Source organism: Arachis stenosperma, chromosome 5 (assembly GCF_014773155.1).
Source record: "Arachis stenosperma cultivar V10309 chromosome 5, arast.V10309.gnm1.PFL2, whole genome shotgun sequence".
NCBI classification, from domain to species: domain Eukaryota; kingdom Viridiplantae; phylum Streptophyta; class Magnoliopsida; order Fabales; family Fabaceae; genus Arachis; species Arachis stenosperma.
Window position 1 is genome coordinate 116,400,576 of NC_080381.1, and position 19,018 is coordinate 116,419,593.

Here is a 19,018-nt window from a genome sequence, read left to right on the forward strand (position 1 = left end):
GTTTGCTAACTTTTCCCAAATAATAGTGTCTAAGACCCTTAACCCATTTTCCGTGTTTGAGCACCCCAAAAATATGCCCAAAAGTCTTAAAAAGGTATTATGGAAGCTTACAACCTCGTTGGTAAGGTGAAATAGTTGAAAATAAAGCAAAATTTGAGAAACAGGGCGTGTGCATCCGCACAAGGGTGTGCGTACGCATAGATATCAAAACATAAAAGGGTCTGTCCACTCGCACAACCTGTGCGAGCACCCCCAACAGATTGGCCTCCCCAATGTGCGCGTGCGCACAGGTCTGTGCGTACGCACAGGTTGCAATTCTCCCATTGGTGTGCGCACGCACAAGCTGTGCCAGCGCTGCAGGCAGATTGCCTACCTCTGCGTGTGCAGATGCATAGGTCTGTGCGTACGCACAGGTCACCATTTACGCAGGCTGTGCGTGCGCACATACCAGAAAACTCAGAATTCTGTAACTTTGCAAAATTTCCAATTTTCAACACCAATTTTTGAATGATTATAAATTCCTCTACAAAATTCCAAATTTCACAATCTTTATACCGGTTTAAAGGGTTTTCAAAGATCTTTAATTTTAAATAAATTTCAACCAATTTTGAAAATCGAGGCAAAAGTTATGATCAAACAAAGTTTACCAAAATTCCACTTTTACCCAAAATCACAACTTTCACAATTGCTTTGCAAAACACAATCAAAACCAAACCAAACCATTCCCAAACTCCACCCTTCATCAAAATCAACCCTCTATGTCTTACCACACCAAAATTACCACATTTTGCTTCACTTTTTCCTCATCCACAACATCCATATCAATATATCTCATATATCAAACTTTATTAATAAAAATCCAACTACATTACCAATCAATCAACACCCACATCTCATTTATCAACATAATTCATTTCTCAATTTCACAATTCATTTATCCTCATCATATCACTATTAATCATCATTTCATCAAACATCATGATACAATCACATCCAACAATTCAACAACTAATCAAATTCAATCCTATCCTATGGGTCACTAGCCTAAGTGTCCATGAATATTATATACTACATAGAGAAAACCGAAACCATACTTTGGCCGATTCCCAATATAAACCAAATGAGCTTCCAACCACCAATGTAGCTCCAACAAGCTCCAAACTCACAATAATCAAGCTATATACATATAAATCACCACAAAATCAACCTAGGGCTCAACATAAATCAAAGTTCACAAGAGATCAAAGCCTCTTACCTTTTTCAACAGATTTGGATGGCAAAATCCAAAGTTAAGTAAGGATTAGAGTGAACATAAACATCAAGAATCACAAAAATTCACTTAGCCATGAATCCTAGGTACCCAAAATTTTGGAGAGGAGAATTGGAAGGATTTAGAGCTTACCTCTAGAGTTTCTTGGGTGAGTTTTGTAGAGCTCTCCGCAAAAAATGTGTAGCCGCTAGCGGCACACAAATCGGAGCTCTAGAACTCAAGATATGAGCTTGAGAAGATTGAGGTGATTAGGGTTCAACCTCTTCTTCTCTCCCTCTTTCAAATCTGAAGTGTGTGTATTTATGAGGCTACGGTTCATTAAATGAACCTTTATATATGTTGGACTTGGGCCCAACTTGGGCCCGGTTCAATCCGTTAGCGTTTTTAGCTCGTTTGGCCCAACTTCGGGTCAGACCTTTAAAATTAACGCCCGGTTTTTCATTTCTACTGTTTTTCTAAGGTTTTTGTCTGTCTCAACTTTTCTCGCGCAGCACCGGACAGACTTGTACTAGTTCAACTGCCGGTTCGCAGTTTTTTACGGTTTTTCGCAGAAAATACATTTTCTAACTCGGGAAGACCCACTGAATCCAAAAATGATGTTTAAAACCTCAAATTCTCATTCTATCTTTTCGGAATCAAATTTGGGCCATATAACTACTTAATTAATCGGTTTGATTAATTGCGGTTCTTACAACTAGTACATTAAATTCAATTCAGACAAGAAATAATGAATAGCAAATTTCACAGACAAGGTTCACGCATTATTCAATTACACAATTATAAACTAATAACTGGATTCGAATTCAAATTCAATAATTAACTGGAATTAAACCACACCTCAGGAACTTTATTGGATTCAAATTCAAAATTCACTTCGCTCTGATTCAGTTGATAATCTGAAGTTGAATCATCCATTATCTTCAAAACGGTTTCAGAGCTTAATTTCAGAAACAATAGAAAACAAGAAAAACGAAGAAAGAGAACAGAGAGAGAAACTTACGTAAACTGCGAAGGAGAAGGAAGAGAGAAACGCACGAAAGAGATCGAAGAGAAAAGACAAGAAAACCTAGAAGGAATTCAAAAAAGAAAACGAAATCCTTTCGAAAAAGGAAGTTATGTATTTGCGTGTTGATTGATTAAAAAATCTGTTAAGGAGGCGCGTGAAACATATATGCCATAAGAGGCACGTTTTAGGGATTAGGGATTTTTAGGACTTGTATGACTTGTATAGTTAAAAGGCTTGTATGTGGAGATTAATCCTTTATATTTTTATATAAAAATTAGTTTCCTTATATCAGAGATAGTTAGGATTAATTTGGATTGACTTTTAAAAAAAAGTAGGTATTTTTTCATTTTTTTAAAATGTCTTCTTTTAAATAGATATATTTGGATTTGGATAGGTTTTTTTTTTAAAAAAATAAAGTATCAAAACTTCTTTTACTTTTATTTTTCTTTATGGGTAAGATATTATTGACTTTTTAAAAAAGTAAATAATTTGTTTATCAAAAAATTTTTTTTAAAAAAAAATACATATAAATATGGTTAAATTTAATAGAAGTATTTTATTTTTGAAAAAAAAATTACCTTTTTACTCAGAAAAACCAATTAAAAAAAAACTTATTCCAATGGATTTTTTTAGATTCAATTTAATTTTTTATCTAAAATAAAACTTTTTAAAGTGACTATTTACATAAAAATAATTAGAATAATCTTTATATAGAGATATTAGCTAATGTTGTTTTGATGGTAGTTATTATCTTTACATGGATAGTGATATTGTTTTTGGGGTTCATAAATAGTGATATTTCTTAATATCTAAGCAAAATATTAGTCTCTTGAGAGCATTTTCTCTTTTTTTTTTTAATACCAAAAATAATAATAAAAACAAGATTTCCCCAAATTTTTGTTATTAAATGGTGCAGGATATTTTAAAAAGGTAAAATGTGCTGATTTTCACTTGGGAGGTTCAACTCCAATTCAAACAGAATAGAAAAATCACAACAAAAATTAAAAATAAATAAAGAAAGAAAGAAAAACCGAATAATATAAAGATCTAAATGCAATTAAGATAAAAATTAGATATGATAACTGAAAAAAAAAAAAGAAGAAGATAAAATTAGATATGATAGCTTTTAATTTTTTTATTTTCCGTGATCTTTCAAGATAAAAAAGATATAATTTATTTTGAGGGTGTATATTTTTATAAATAGATGCGAAAACTAAAGATAATAAACCCCTCTCAAAAGTAAAATAGAGATTCCCAAACACACACAAAACCAATTGTGCCCTAATCTCGCTTTCTCTCTCTTTCACATCATCACTCTCTCCGATCAACGCTTCTGCCGTCGTAGCTCACCAAGTAATTCGTTTTTCTTCTTGCGCTCTCTGTTTTACCCATTCGATTTTCTCTTCCGTTTAATTCACTTCTTCAATCGATTCCAACTAGTGTCTCTGTAGTGGTGCCCATTGGAAAAGAAAAAACTAACAAAAAGTAGTTTTGTTGGGATTCCTTGTAATATGGATCGGATCTTTGTGCTCGAAATTAGGAGAAGCTGTAATTCTCCAAGATGCTTAATTTCTAAAGGGGGAATTTTTTTTCCTTCAGGGATTGGGATACGGGTTTTGCTTGGAGTGTTTTTATTGAATTGGGATAGGGGTTTTTGCTTGTTATACGTGTTTTGGTTGTAGTGTTTGTATTGAATTGAACTTCAATGCTAGAAAATTCCGCTTTTTTCGTCCTGGTTGTTAGAACCCTGATTAGCAAGTTACCTCTGTAATTAAGCTCATTAGTTTATTTGATTGTTCCAAACTTCTATGTTATCCATTGAGAATGCGAGCTTGTTTGTTCGTTGAGGAATCAGCTAGGAAGCAATAGCACTATAGAATTTCTACTCTTTTTTTCACTCTATATTTCAGAATCATTGTAATTGTTTTGGTTCTTTCTTTTATAGTTGTTGTTTTCTTTTGGGGGGTGGGGGTTGGTGGTTTACAAGGGGGAAGAGAGCAAGCTTAGTAAAATCTAGAATAGTTCAATAATGATGTTTCCTCAAAATATGATTTTGAAATCATGAAAAAACTTTTGGCTGCCAGCTTTTGTAGAATTATGACCCTGTATCGTTTACTCCGTATCTGCCTGATTGGTTTTAGTTTGCTTGAGGAGGTGTTTGTTTCAGATATCTGACTAATAAATTTGTTCATGCGTATTTATGCAGTTGATCAGCTGCTATTTTGCTATTCTGTTTTGTCAAAGAAGTGCACACAGCAAAATGGACGATTGGGGTAAGATTCTGATTATGGTTTTTTCTTTAGCTGTTGCTTATAGTTTTTTTTTTTTTTTTAATATCTTAATTGGTTAAAAATGTACTTTATTGGAAAGAAAAAAAATGTCCACATGTATGGTGAACCTTAACCTCACTTGAAGCTGAACGAACTTATCTTAATCTTAATTTTTATTTGTTGCTAATAGATGGAATTTTTAAAATGGCAGGACTTAAATAATAAGATACGTTAAAAATTAAAATCTCGCACTTTCCTTTATCCTTTTGAACTGAAATTTTCATTATTGATCAATTGTATTCCCAAATTGTGTGGCTAAAAGCAGTGCTAATCTAAGTGCTACTAAATCTACTGTAATAAATAATCATTCAATTCAAGTATAATATGTTATCCCATTTTATTTTGTATTGTTGTTTATTTGACCAATTTTGTGTCTTTGTTTTAGAGGATGAGCAAATTGCACCTATTGACCTTAACAAAAAGGAAGTGACTAAAAGTAAATGGGATGATGAAGATGTGGATGAAAATGATGTAAAGGAATCATGGGAGGATGAAGATGAGCCTGCACCGGTATGAACATTTAAAATAATGTTGCTTAATTACGCATGAATATGGTTGTGTACTTGTGTAACATATACTACACATGGCCTTTTAAATACTTAAATGCAATCAAAACTACATTTTTCCTTTTAATCCTTTGCATGATGCAGATTACCAGATGTCTATATTTCTAATAGTTTTTTAGTAAAATATATTATATTAATATTAACATAATAAGATTAATTTGTTTTAACTTTTTGCTATTAGATTTTCAATTTTAGTTTTGCTTATCCATGTTCTTTTGGAAGATAACTGTGGGAGTAGGGTAGGATTGAGTTCATGTACTCTATAATAGTCTACCATATTCTAGTTATCCAGTTTTATCAAATATTGTACTTGAGTGTCATGATTGCTTTTATGAAGTGATGCTCCGTTTCTTATAATTACGATCTTTTGGGATTTGCTCCTTTATTATTAAATTTGTGTATTTTTTGCATTATATTGGCAGGCACCGGCACCTGCCCCTAAAACAACCGAAAAGGCTCCTAAAAAATCTGAAAAAGCTACTGAAAAGAAGGGAAAGAATGTAGAACCAGTAAAGGAAGAACCATTGGATCCTGTGGCTGAAAAACTTAGACAACAAAGGTATTTCTCTTAAATTAAGTTAGTTTACCTTACGTGTCTTTTGAAGTATTGTTTTAGTTAACAGCTGTAAATACCATACAAAATGCTCAGGTAGCAAGTTTAGGTTTGCCATGTATACTGGTTAGGAAGATGTAGTTGTGAGCAAGTGCTCATTGTAAGTCTAGTACAATGAACATTCTATTAGAGCTAGATCTAGTTTGGTTTCATTATAGGACACACTTAGTGCGGTGATTTTTAAAGTGTACTTTGACTGACTGTGGTGCTTACTGCTTACATGAGATGAAGAGCTGTCTTTTACTTTTTGGTTAGAGAACTATCCATAAAAGATAAGAGATTGTTAAAGGGGTAGGTAATGGATGATCCTAGTATGGAAGTAAAAAGTTTGCACTTTGCAATCAGTAATCTTCCTAACAAATACTGTAATGCATATGAGCACTACAGTACCTAACGCAATCCACAAAAATGATTCACTTTAATCTATGAGGTGAGTACTATATATAGGCCAAGGAACCAATAATACTCCTGATTTATGGTTTAAATCAGTGTTGGGTGTAACGGGATATATATTTTTGTCTAATGCATCATTCCAATTAAATTTGATTTTAAGTCATGATAGTGATAATGTATCTTTTGCTGGATTGCTTATGTTTCCCATCTAACTCTAAACTCTATAACAGACTGGTTGAAGAAGCAGATTATAAGTCTACCAAAGAATTGTTTGGTGGTGGGGGGAAAGATGAGAAGAACCTTGATACTTTCATACCCAAGTCAGAGAGTGATTTCTCGGAGTATGCAGAGCTTATCTCACACAGGCTTCGTGCTTTTGAGGTGACTTTGAAACTTCTTCTTTCCCCTCTGTATTCAATATTTGTTGAAATGGCATCCTAATGACTTCATTGATGAATGCAGAAAAGCTATCATTATATTGGTTTGCTGAAGGCTGTAATGAGACTATCTATGGTTCAATTGAAAGGAGCCGATGCAAAAGACATTGCATCTTCGGTTACTGCCATTGCAAATGAGAAGATAAAAGCAGAGAAAGAAGCCAATGCTGGGAAAAAGAAAGGTAATTTCTGAGGAGATTGAAAGAAGCTTTTTTATTTTTTACGTTTTTGCCGTTTTTGTCTGTTTGAGCAACTTTAAAGCTTTTGTACGTCTATTGTCTGCAGGTGGCAAGAAAAAACAGCTTATTGTTGAAAAACCGGACGATGATTTTGCTAGCAGTGATCGATACGAGGCTTTGGACGATTATGATTTCATGTGAAAAATTTTGGTTCGAGTCCATTCAAATAGTCATGGGATTATTCAACCTGTTTCAACATTGGAAGTTGGGACAAGACCCTTCGGCATACCCTTATTATCTAAAATTGATGAGAGCTGTCCTGTAATTTGTCCAATAAGTGTGTGCATCAGTGTCTTATTACTTGTCAATGTCGATTTTGTCACTATAAACTACATCTGTTTTTCTCATACTCGGAGGTAGATTTCAGTAGATGATTCATATAATTTAAAAAGTTTGAAGATGAACTTGGCAACATTCAACTTTACTTTTTGGGTAAATTATGTTCTTGGGTTGTAAGAATTGAATTGCCTTTCTTCATGCCAGGTCCATTTATGTTAAAAGCTGGATGTTGGCTTTGGCACCATACTTTAATCCATTGATTTTTTATACATAACCAATGTTAGTAGTAATCTAAGATAGAGCATCCCAATCCGGTTCATTAACAATAGAGTTTATTTCATAAATTGAAGCATGGTTTATCGAAAATTCACAAACTGGTTCAAATTCACGAGTTAAAGGAATATAAATATGATATTTTAAATAATTAAGAACATTAATATATAAATGTGTTTCTCTTATTCTCTTTTATCCTGAATAATTTAACTAGATTTGTCATGTTTTATTTCATCATCTATTCAATCTATAATAAAATAAACAAAAATATTATAACTTAAATATAATAAAATATAAAAAAATTGTATCTATATATTTAACAAATCAATATATATATAAAATTATATCTTACTATTTCAAATGTATATATATACATATATATAATATTAAAAATATAGATCAAATGCATATAGGATATGTATATTATTAATAATTATATATATAATTGAGCTAGAGTTAATGAGTGGAGCTTATCTAAACTTAAACTCGATTCATTTAATTTATGAGCTTAATTTTAGATTCAAACTCGGTTCACGAGTTCAGCTGAGTTGAATTTAACTTATCGGACTATTGAAGAGTCGAACTCGAACGGGCTCAGACTTTACTCACTTTCAGCCCTATATCCAACCAAAAATGAAACGTTACGTACATCGAATTAGATTCCAACTGGGAGAAATAATTTGCTGCTTGTTAGAGTGAACCTTCCCCTAACTAAATTTAAAGTTTAAACTGGCAAGACGAAAAGGAAGGGGGAAAAGGGATCCAATAACAAGAATCATGACACAATTATAATCAGTTTGTGATTGATGCTATATATACGTGGATATTTGAAACTGAGAGCTTCATCTTAGAAAGGGTTCGTTATCTGATGAGTCCTAAAGACTTGGCCTTTTATAAGGCTCAACAAACGCTCATAACCCTTTTTAAGCGATGTTCCACCATTAAGCACATTAAGCAGGTTCAAGCCCACGTTTTTCACACTGGTTTTCACCGTGACAACATCGTCCTTGGACAAATCATTCTCTTCTGTTCACTTCACAAGCACATGAACTATGCTGTCTCTGTTTTCAACAATGTCCATAACCCAGATACATTCATTTGGAACACCATGATCAGGGGGTTTGGTAACGCCCTACAACCTCAAAATGCCTTTGATTTCTATCGCAGAATGCTGAGAGAGAAAACAGCACTAGCGGATACTTTTACATTCTCGTTCTTGCTCAAAATTGTTGCTTCATTCGGACCCATTATTTTGGGGAAGCAACTGCACTGTAATTTAGTCAAGCTTGGTTTTGAAACTCATGCTTACGTTGGGAACTCCCTCATGCACATGTATGGTATGTTGAGGGAGGATGAAACTGCACGCAAGGTGTTTGATGAAATGAAGGATCCGGATTTGGTGACTTGGAACTGTGTTATAGATTGTCATGTGCATTGTGGGAAGTATAAGGAAGCTTTGGAGTTGTTCACAAGGATGGTGGATGCTGGGGTGCAGCCTAATGATGCGACTTTGGTGGTGACGCTCTCTGCATGTGGTGCTATTGGAATGCTGGATTTTGGTAGGAGGGTTCATGATTTTGTCCAAGAAACTGGTCTTGATGAGGTTACAGAGGTTTCGAATTCGCTTATTGATATGTATGCTAAGTGTGGGGTGGTGGAGGAAGCGTGCGACACGTTCTGGAGGATGAGAAGGAAGAGTGTTGTTTCGTGGAATGTCATGATCTTTGGGCTTGCAACGCATGGCGACGGACGAGAGGCATTGGCATTGTTTGCAAGAATGTTGGAGCAGAATGCAGTGAGGCCAGATGAGCTTACGCTCTTGGGAGTGTTGTGTGCTTGCAGCCATGGAGGAATGGTTGAGGAAGGGAGGAGGTATTTTGATGTTATGAACAGAGAATATAACATCCAACCGACGATGAAGCACTATGGTTGCATGGTCGACCTTTTGGGTCGTGCTGGTTTAGTTGAAGAAGCATATAGATTGATAAAGAGCATGCCAATGGAGTGTGATGCTGTTGTGTGGAGGACGTTATTGGCGGCTTGTCGAGTTCATGGGAACATTCTACTTGGTGAAAAGGTAAGGAGCCATCTGTTGGAACTGAAAGCAGATCATAGCAGTGATTATGTTCTTCTTGCAAGCATGTACGCAAGCAGGGGTCAATGGAATGAAATGAGCAGAGAGAGAAAATCAATGCAGGAAAGGCAGGTTCAAAAACCAGAGCCTGGTAACAGCTTAATTGGCATTCCTGGAACAGGGTTAGAGAAAATGGCCCTTGAAAGATTATCCTAACTGTTGCATAGTTCTTCCTGTATGCTTAATTCATGTAGCTTTTGAAGACCTTGTCATAATTTTTTGAAATTCTATATAGAAAAGTCAGCCAAAACTAATGAAATGTCATATGAAACAGGTCTTCACTTAAAAAATGTCGTTGAAGGGTTTCTTTCCCTCCTTGAATACAAAGTTATCAAAACCAACAAAGTCAGAATAAAAGCAATAATTCTTAAATGGGAAATGATCATATTATGATAGAAGTGTCACAGTATAACAACATATTCATTAGCTTAACCGAAGTTTACAAAGGGTGTGGTTGTCATCAATTGCAGTAACTTGACTACTGCAACAACACAAGTTCATAGTGCAAAGCCCAAAAGATATAACCATATTACTTCTCTTCTTCAACTAGCACTTAAAAATCGGATTAGTCTAATGTGACAGCCTAATGGCACCAGTGACCTACATATACAAATGTAAAGAGAAGGGCTTTTTGCATAGGTAGTTAGTTAGTTCATGTCAGTTTGATGTCTAAAACTGGAATTGTTACTAAATGGATCTATCAATTGGAAAAGGGCTCAAAAGCCTTGTCTTGAAACAGTAATCTAGAGCAACAGCAGCACAGACAAAAATGAAAAAACTCTCAGATACATAAATGGTTCCATCTAGGGCATGTGATAAGAAGCTGTCAAGGTTCAGTTCAAGAACTGGTCCACCACCCAGGTTTGCAAGACCTGCATCACATGTTTGTTACTTTATTTTCAACAAAAGAAGAGAAGATGATGAACAAACTTTTATGTAAGTTGATGAAGTCATGAAATTCTTACTAATTCAACTTTAAGTATGACTGATTACCTTTAACAACACCGAAAGCAGCGGCAACCCCTGTTTTAAGATTAACATCATCCAAGTTTCTCCTTACTGCGTATCGAAAAGTTACTCCAAACAATATGCAGCTGATGAAGTTGATAGCCAAAGGGAGAAGCAGCTGAGTAGTGTCTGTGACCTGAGTGAGGCATATGGGGAGCCCTGAAAGGGTGCCAACAAGGGCAGCAATGGATGCTGCTTTTACTGACTCCAATCTCTCTTTGTCCCGGTCAATTTCTTCGCCATCTTCAGCTCCACTCTCGCTTACTAAGAGTGCGCGTTCTGCTTCCTCAACCAGGGCTTTTGCTTCAGATATTTCTCTTTGACATTCTGCAATCTTACATTACAGTGATTCAATTTCTATCAGCATAAACTTGGTATGAATCAAGCTATAAAAGAAATGTCAAACACACTAGACATGCTTCAATGTACTATAACCACAAGGAAATAATCTGAAATTCTGAATTGTACTTTTAATCAAAATGAATCCTCAATAAATCTCTATTTTTTCATATAAATGTTTGTTGTCTCCCTCCCTATTGCCTGAAATCTTGATTCATGGCGAAGCATCTGCAAATCCGATTCCACTCCTCACTCCTATGAATGGTTTTTAATTGCACTCCAATTCATTTAAACAACTAACTCAAAATCAAGTTGCAATCACACAAAATTGAAGGCCACAATGTGTATTACAAGAGTGTGCATCACAACACTTGTAATACACTCACTCATAATCACAACAACTGCAACCACAGTTTAAAACCCTGTCCTTTAACTTGCTAAGATATAACAATTCAATGCATTTGAATAAGGGTATAACATAAAACATGTGATTCAATATGATATGATATGACATAGTATATAGTTATATACCTCAGAAGCTTGTCTTTCAAGCTTGTTGACATAATCCCTGAACTTCTTAGCAGCAAGTTCTTGTTCTTCAATGATGGCAAGTTGTTTCTTGGCCATGTCAACCCTCAGAGAAGCCTTCTCCAAGCCATCAAGTAGTGACTTGTTCTCTTCTTTGCTCAGAAGCTCCTCAACTTGCTCGTTCACAATCCCAGACAGAGAAACCCTCTTCTCTTCTGACTCTGAACTGTTACTGTTATTGATGCTGCAGAAGCATGTCAATGGTGGGAATGATTTTGAAGAAGCGCTGAAGGACTTTATAAAAGGAAGAGAACGAGAAGGAACAGCAACGGAGTTCATAAGAACAAGAGTGCAAGGATTGAGAACCTTCATTGCAAGAACCTTGAAAATCTAATTCCTCTTATCTATACAGAGTTCTGTGGTGGCCAAGAAAAAACATCAGATGCTGTCTCCCCTGTTATTAAAATTCATATCTTTTCACAATTTATATAATGTTTTCTTTTATATAAATGAATATGAAACAGAGGGGGAAAGATCAAATTTAACTAGAATTATTGTGTTTATGATGTTAATTTATTACAAGGTAAGATGGTTAATTGATTAATTCATACAACAATATAACCCTTTTTTTGTTATGGGTGATTTTTTTTAATTAAATCTTATAGAAGCTAGTAAAATTTGGAGTGAATATAAAAGAGGAATTTCGGGGGCTTAGAGTGATCGGGAACTTTGGATCATGAAGTGAAAGAAATATTGGAGATTTTGTTGAGGAAGATAAAATATTCGTAAAGTGAATTGATTTAGTTAAACGAATTGTTCATATTTAAATATAAATATATACTCTGTAATATTCAATATCCAGAGTCCAAACATAACATATAACTAAAATAATTTTTTTAAAACCAAAAAAAAAAAAAAAAGATGAGATTTTTACTCAAAAATCAAAATAACACAGCATGTGATATCATGATGTAAACATCATTGTTCTTGCATGTCACCTTGAAATTTTTAGTAAATTCCTAATTTAATATATTTTTATTGTTGATCAGTAAAGTAAAATTAGATATAAACTTTCAAAAATACATAATATAATGTGAAATACTGAAATGTTTCACATAAAAAAATCATTCATTATCCTAATTAAATTACTAATTAGTGATATAATATGGTAATTTTGTCCCAAAGAAAAAAAAAAGGAGGAAAATAATTAGTGAGAATTTCATATTATAATTTAGCGAGAAAATGTTTGGCAGTGAATAACAAAGTATATATAATGAGTAATGACAGATGCCCGCCGCCCCTAATTGGAGCTACACTTCACTGCCGGCGTTTTCTGGCGCCGCAAAATGGCCTCCTTCCTCCGTACGGCTCGGAAGCTCGCCTCTTCATCCTCGCAGTACGGCCACCTGAAATCGCCACCATCCACCACTCGAAATGCTGCTGCGTCTCGCGGGCCGCCGCGTCCCCCGATTTCCGACAACAGCAGTAACCTCTTCGCCGGGAAAACCAACGGCGTTACGAGAATGTTGCCGTGCTCTGCGCCAATCTCCAGTAGCTACGACCGCAGATGGAGAACGAGAAGGGTTGGTGTGAGGAAGGGAAACGCCGCGGCGGTGGAGTTAGCGTTGAACTCAGTGGTTAAGGTTTTCAGCGTTTTGTGCAGTCCCAACTACTTGCTTCCGTGGCAGAACAAGTCTCAGCGTGAAACCATGGGTTCTGGTCTGTCATCACTTCATTCTTTTTTATTTATTTATTAACATTTGTTTCTTTCTAAAAAATGTTTTCTGTACGGTGGTTGAGAAATGAAAATATTTTTACGTGAAGATGATAGATAAGATATGAACATGTGATCTGTTATGTAGTGTAGTGTAAAATTATTTAACGATTTTCTGCTAACATCTAATATTTTTGCGAGTTTTGTTTTCAGCTAGGTAGCTACTAGTTGGATTAGAATAGTAGAATGTAAATATCTTAACCCAAATAGTAGATGCTATGTTTCAGATTAACAAACTGTGTGGTTGCACAATCAACCAATCATTTATTGTCATGGTGTAAAAGATGTTAGACTCTATCTATGACAATCTTTAAAGCATACATACATGTAAAAAGTTATGATCCGTTGATAGAAAAAATCTCTATATTAATTGTAGAAAAGTGTGGCTTAGGTTATGAGTGTGAAGGTAAAATATGTGCATTCTTATCACCAGCAAGTCAAGGTGCAATTTCGACAATTCAAACTGGTGATCTCCAATAGGTAGCAATCTTACAAATGCAGAGGCTCACTGTAAAAAATCTTTGCATTCATAATCTAGTAACTAAAATTCACTTGTTACTTGACTTTCATTCTTCATTTCTATGATGTTCATGGCAGAACTTAATTGAGATGAGTTAAAACATTTGTGGATTCTGTTGATGAAATTAAAGGGAGACATTGAATGGAGGAATTGCCTATTTTTCTAGGAATCTGTAGACCTATTTCATCTTTGTGCTCTTGGCTTTCTTGCCTTTTAGTTTGTTTGGTGATTAATCATTTTTCTCTCAAAATTCTCCGTGATGGTGATGTAGGGTTTGTGATTCCGGGCAGGAAGATTCTCACGAATGCTCATGTGATAGCTGATCATTCGTTTGTGCTTGTTAGGAAGCATGGTTCTCCCGCCAAATATAGAGCGGAAGTTAAAGCTGTTGGTCACGAGTGCGACTTAGCTATACTCGCTGTTGAGAGTGAAGAGTTTTGGGATGGTATGAATCCATTGGAGCTTGGAGACATCCCGTTACTACAAGAAGCAGTTTCTGTTGTGGGATATCCTCAAGGTAGCAATATCGTGTTGATTAATCGTCTTTATGTATTTTGTATGGGATATTGCATTGATGTAGCAGTAAAAGAATTATTTTTACTATCATCAAAAGAAAGAATGTGCAAAGAAGGATATTAAAATGTTCTCGTGAAAAGGAAAATGCAGCAGAATAATCAGCGGTCCAAATTTTTCTACTTTTATTCCTCGTGAAGATTTTTTTGATCCTCCAAAAAACTACTGAAACATTTCATAAATAAGAGGTATTAACTATTAACGGTGAAGTTATTGAAGGTATGCATTCACATATGAATTAAATAATTCACATAGCTTTTGGTTTGCAGGTGGTGACAACATTTCAGTCACTAAAGGGGTTGTCTCTAGGGTTGAACCTACACAATATGTTCATGGTGCCTCCCAGTTGATGGCGATACAGATTGATGCAGCCATAAATCCAGGGAACAGTGGTGGCCCAGCAATTATGGGCAATAAGGTTGCTGGAGTAGCATTCCAAAATCTTTCAGGAGCTGAGAATATAGGGTATGCCTTTCATTTTCTTCGACTTAATTAATATGGATTTCAAAACAGCAGATTCATGAATCTCCTAATATGGCAGTTGTTTTATGATTTCCATGTATGCTAGTGCTGAAAAGGAAGCCATGACAAGAAAAATAGAATGAGCAAAAATTATATGTGAAGAACAATAACAGATAATAGATTTCACTGGAGATTACATGATAAAGTGCATAATCTTTAAATTATCATGGAGCAGTATATATTTGTTTGCCTGATCAAACATAAATGTTTCATACTAGACTACTTTCCTTTTCATATTGGATGTTGCAGTTACATTATACCTGTACCTGTAATAAAGCATTTTATATATGGTGTAGAAGAAAAAGGAAAGTATACTGGATTTTGCTCTCTGGGTTTGTCGTGCCAGCCAACTGAGAATGTTCACCTCAGAAACCATTTTGGCATGCAACCTGACATGACAGGGGTGCTAGTAAGCAAAATTAACCCACTTTCAGATGCACACAATGTTCTGAAGAAAGATGATATTATACTTTCATTTGATGGAGTGCCTATAGCAAATGATGGTACAGGTGTGCTCTTTTCTTTTCTTCTGGATTTGTTTTCAACCAATGTTCACTGTGGATAACCTTTGAGCAGGATAAACATGCAAAATTACTTTCTTCATATGATTACTGTCTTTGCTTTATGCTTTGTGATTATGAAACAATTTAATAGCCAGAAGATTATATATATGCTGCAGTTCCTTTCCGAAATAGAGAGCGGATAACATTTGATCACTTGGTGTCTATGAAGCAGCCAAATGAAAACGCAATAGTCAGAGTTTTGCGGGATGGGAAAGAGCATGAACTTAATATCATTCTCAGACCTGTAAGCTACTGTATATATTATATGCTCCTTGTCAAGGACGCTTAACTTAATTCCCCATTCATATTTTGTCACTTTATCGTTAGACTTAACTAGTATTTAGTTGTGATGGAAATATATTGCTGTTAATATTTCAGCTCCAACCCTTAGTTCCAGTTCATCAGTTTGATAAACTTCCAAGTTATTACATTTTTGCTGGTCTGGTATTTGTTCCGCTAACTCAACCATACCTTCATGAGTATGGAGAAGACTGGTATAATACATCACCTCGTCGTTTGTGTGAACGAGCCCTGAGGGAATTGCCCAAGAAAGCAAATCAACAACTTGTGATCCTATCTCAGGTTAGCATCATTTAACTCGCACATTCTTCATTTTAGTTGATTTCTGCATATGGATGCTGATGTTTGATCCAGGGAATGCTTCTATTAATTATATTTTACTTGTTTTTAAGGTTCTTATGGACGATATCAATGCTGGATATGAGCGTCTTGCAGAACTACAGGTGCCAATTTATTTGTTTATATAATCGACTAAACAGTTTAGTGTTCACATCAATGCTGGATAGTGGATATGACTTGTACATATTTTGACCATTTATTACAAGTTAAGATTGTTCGCATGAAGGGAACCTTTTTCGCCGAATATTTGTTTTGATGTATGATTCTGATTCCCAGGTTTTGAAGGTTAATGGAACAGAGATTGACAACCTAGAACATTTATGTCAACTTGTTGAAAACTGTAGCACAGAGAGCGTGCGATTTGATTTGGAAGATGATCGTGTCATTGCCTTGAACTATGAAGTCGCAAAAGTTGCCACTTCTAGAATTTTGATGCGTCACAGAATACCTTCAGCAAAGTCTGTTGACCTTATTGATACACAAAATAGTTCACAATCTGAACTAGCTTCCCAATGTTGAGACTCTTAACAAATATTATTCATTTAGGTATCATTGCGTGATAGTTTCAATGCAAGGATCAGATTGATATTTACTTGGCATTGTCACACACAAGTTGAGAATTTTCATTTGTGCTATATGATTATATGAATTTCTAGCCCCATTACCACAACGGGTTATTTGCTCACTCAATATGCGCACTGCAATTGTTCACGAAACCAAGAGGAATAGCCATTAAAAAAAAAAAACCTTGGACCTTGACAAGGTAGTTGCGTGACTGGCAAGGTAAAATGCCTATTTTACTATTTAGTGTTTACATGAAGCCAAACAATAACCAACACCAGAATAGACTGAATAGTTCAACACAGAAAAATTGCAGACAGCGAGTTGCCCAGGGGCCATGTCATTTAAATATGATATCAGGTTTCCGATGAATATAAAGTTTTTGAAATTCAACAAAAATCTAAAGCTGGAAACTCAGGGTAAAAATAGTATAACTCTAGATTGGGAACACATTTAGAGAAACCGATGGGAAAGTAGTTGGCGGTCAATAGCAATGCAACATATGACAAAAGACAATGTTTGGAAGAATGCTTCACAATGTAATGTAATAATGTATCACTATATCTAACAACTCGAATATGTAAATTCCCATGGAAGGAAAAATAACAAGTTCTCAAATCTGTTGAAACATAGACAATTTCAACAAAGTTCAAACTTCCATGCCTAAAATTGCAAATTTTAAAATGAGCGAAAATTTTGAGAAGTGTTTCTTTATGCTTTCTATTCATTTCCCTTCTGATTTAATGGATCAAATGTGCAATGTCAAAAGAGCAAAAAACAACACATCAATATTTCTAACAAGTACAATAATTCAAGAAAAGAAGGCAGTGAAAGACTTGGACCCGACTACACAAGTCATTAAGCCACATTACTAACGAATACAAGAGCTGTGATTGGAAAGATGCAGAGAAGTCAGACAAGAGTGACCCATTTCTAGAAACAATTACAAGCCTACAATGTATTAATCCAACTGAGCCAAACAACGATTGATAGTTTAATAAATACTTAGCAAAACCTCTTGCCTAGGTTCACCGCAAGATAGCTCTCTCAAACTCTCACCAACTGAGATTCCGCTTCTGGCCAGATGATATGGTGCTAACAAAAAAAGTACACATAATATTTGAAAACCACCAGTTCAATTGCTTGATGAAAATCTCCAAAATAACTATACCAACCAAAGAAACAATATTTGCATCTTTTTCGGTGGATAAAATGCACACGATAGACAAATCACAAAGTACAAAAAACTTCAGAGTTCATCCTTCATTGTCCAACTCCAATCTTGCAAATTCAAAGAACTCCATTGCCTTTATGAATAAAAAGTACCCCTAATAAAAGAAAAGTAATTTGGGCGTCTTCTGTCAAGAGAAAATGAACACGTTGAAAGGATTTAGCAACAACAAACATAAGTCTGCACAACTAACCAAATTACAGAAAAGATGAACTCATGGTAAGATTCATTTGGCCTATCTCCTTTCAATATCGATAGCTTCCAAGTGCAACAGTGCATCTCCTTCTACTCGGTGATAGAGCAACTATGAATTTTGATTGATTGAATTTGACTTCTAATTAAACTACTGATGTGAAAATGAATCACAGTACATAACAGCATTCACGAAAGGAAGAATATGAGAGCCAATCAGATAATCTTCCAAATCTCTACACTATGCAATTTTCTGCATATTTCAAATTAATTTTTCTACATTCTCTTCTGTTCTCTTCTTTTTTCCACTTCTCTTTTCCATCCAAAAGTCTGCGTGGATGTTTGATGTGAAGGAAAGAAAAAGAATATGTTTCCAGAAAGCCTTACACAATTTAAGTTCTATAAAAAGAGAGCAAATATAATTCTTTGTTAATATTTCAATTTCCTTTCTCGTATCCAAAAAATGGAAGGAAACGGAAACAAGTATCAAACTCCCATGCTTTCCCCCCCCCCCATTTCGCACTCTTCTGTTATAACTTATTCCCTTTCCCTTCCCTCCCTTAACGAAAACGCAGGCCAAGAGGAATGCCTCTGCTCACGTTTTATATTGCTACAGGATCAGAATCACAACACCAGGGTGTCGAAAGCACCGATAGAAGCAGAACATCATCAAGAAGAAAGTTACAACTTCAAGATCAGATTAAACAAGAAAATCCTCCTAAAAGCCACAACCACAACCACCCCACACAATTGATAACAGAGAAAATACAACTAAAATGATGGAAAGCTAGAGTCAAGTTCCCAGAATGATTTGATATGATATGCTATGCTATCGATAGTCGGTCCTATCACATCATTGATTCTATTCAACACCTATCTGCCACAGATTCTAACAAAATTATTCTAACTAGTAGCATTTACCAGCAACAATTGAGCCGAAAGCATGGGTCAAAACTCAAGCTCATGGCTAACAACTTTAAGCACATAAGAATAACAAGAAGAACAAGAACAAGAACAAGAACAAGAAG

General features: G+C 35.1%; 4 protein-coding genes across 4 annotated transcripts; 3 read left to right on the forward strand and 1 right to left on the reverse strand.

Moving 5' to 3' along the window:
* Nucleotides 1-3,427: 3,427 nt before the first annotated feature.
* LOC130979218 (uncharacterized) lies at nucleotides 3,428-7,407 on the forward strand. The gene is made up of 7 exons (XM_057902600.1): nucleotides 3,428-3,629; nucleotides 4,483-4,549; nucleotides 4,992-5,116; nucleotides 5,595-5,731; nucleotides 6,409-6,559; nucleotides 6,641-6,797; nucleotides 6,901-7,407. The coding sequence occupies exons 2-7, from the start codon at nucleotides 4,537-4,539 to the stop codon at nucleotides 6,993-6,995; spliced, it is 678 nt and encodes a 225-aa protein (XP_057758583.1). The 5' UTR covers nucleotides 3,428-3,629; nucleotides 4,483-4,536; the 3' UTR covers nucleotides 6,996-7,407.
* Nucleotides 7,408-8,254: 847 nt separating this feature from the next.
* On the forward strand, nucleotides 8,255-9,806 carry LOC130983176 (pentatricopeptide repeat-containing protein At4g21065-like). Its single transcript, XM_057907363.1, has one exon. The coding sequence runs from the start codon at nucleotides 8,275-8,277 to the stop codon at nucleotides 9,694-9,696; it is 1,422 nt and encodes a 473-aa protein (XP_057763346.1). The 5' UTR covers nucleotides 8,255-8,274; the 3' UTR covers nucleotides 9,697-9,806.
* Nucleotides 9,807-9,918: 112 nt separating this feature from the next.
* On the reverse strand, nucleotides 9,919-12,136 carry LOC130982479 (uncharacterized). The gene is made up of 3 exons (XM_057906496.1): nucleotides 11,419-12,136; nucleotides 10,534-10,882; nucleotides 9,919-10,412 (listed from the first exon to the last, which is right to left on the reverse strand). The coding sequence occupies exons 1-3, from the start codon at nucleotides 11,785-11,787 to the stop codon at nucleotides 10,228-10,230; spliced, it is 903 nt and encodes a 300-aa protein (XP_057762479.1). The 5' UTR covers nucleotides 11,788-12,136; the 3' UTR covers nucleotides 9,919-10,227.
* A 553-nt stretch (nucleotides 12,137-12,689) lies between these two features.
* LOC130979166 (protease Do-like 10, mitochondrial) lies at nucleotides 12,690-16,822 on the forward strand. The gene is made up of 8 exons (XM_057902537.1): nucleotides 12,690-13,134; nucleotides 13,981-14,226; nucleotides 14,552-14,747; nucleotides 15,054-15,313; nucleotides 15,484-15,611; nucleotides 15,746-15,949; nucleotides 16,060-16,110; nucleotides 16,283-16,822. The coding sequence occupies exons 1-8, from the start codon at nucleotides 12,762-12,764 to the stop codon at nucleotides 16,523-16,525; spliced, it is 1,701 nt and encodes a 566-aa protein (XP_057758520.1). The 5' UTR covers nucleotides 12,690-12,761; the 3' UTR covers nucleotides 16,526-16,822.
* The last annotated feature ends 2,196 nt before the right edge of the window (nucleotides 16,823-19,018 follow it).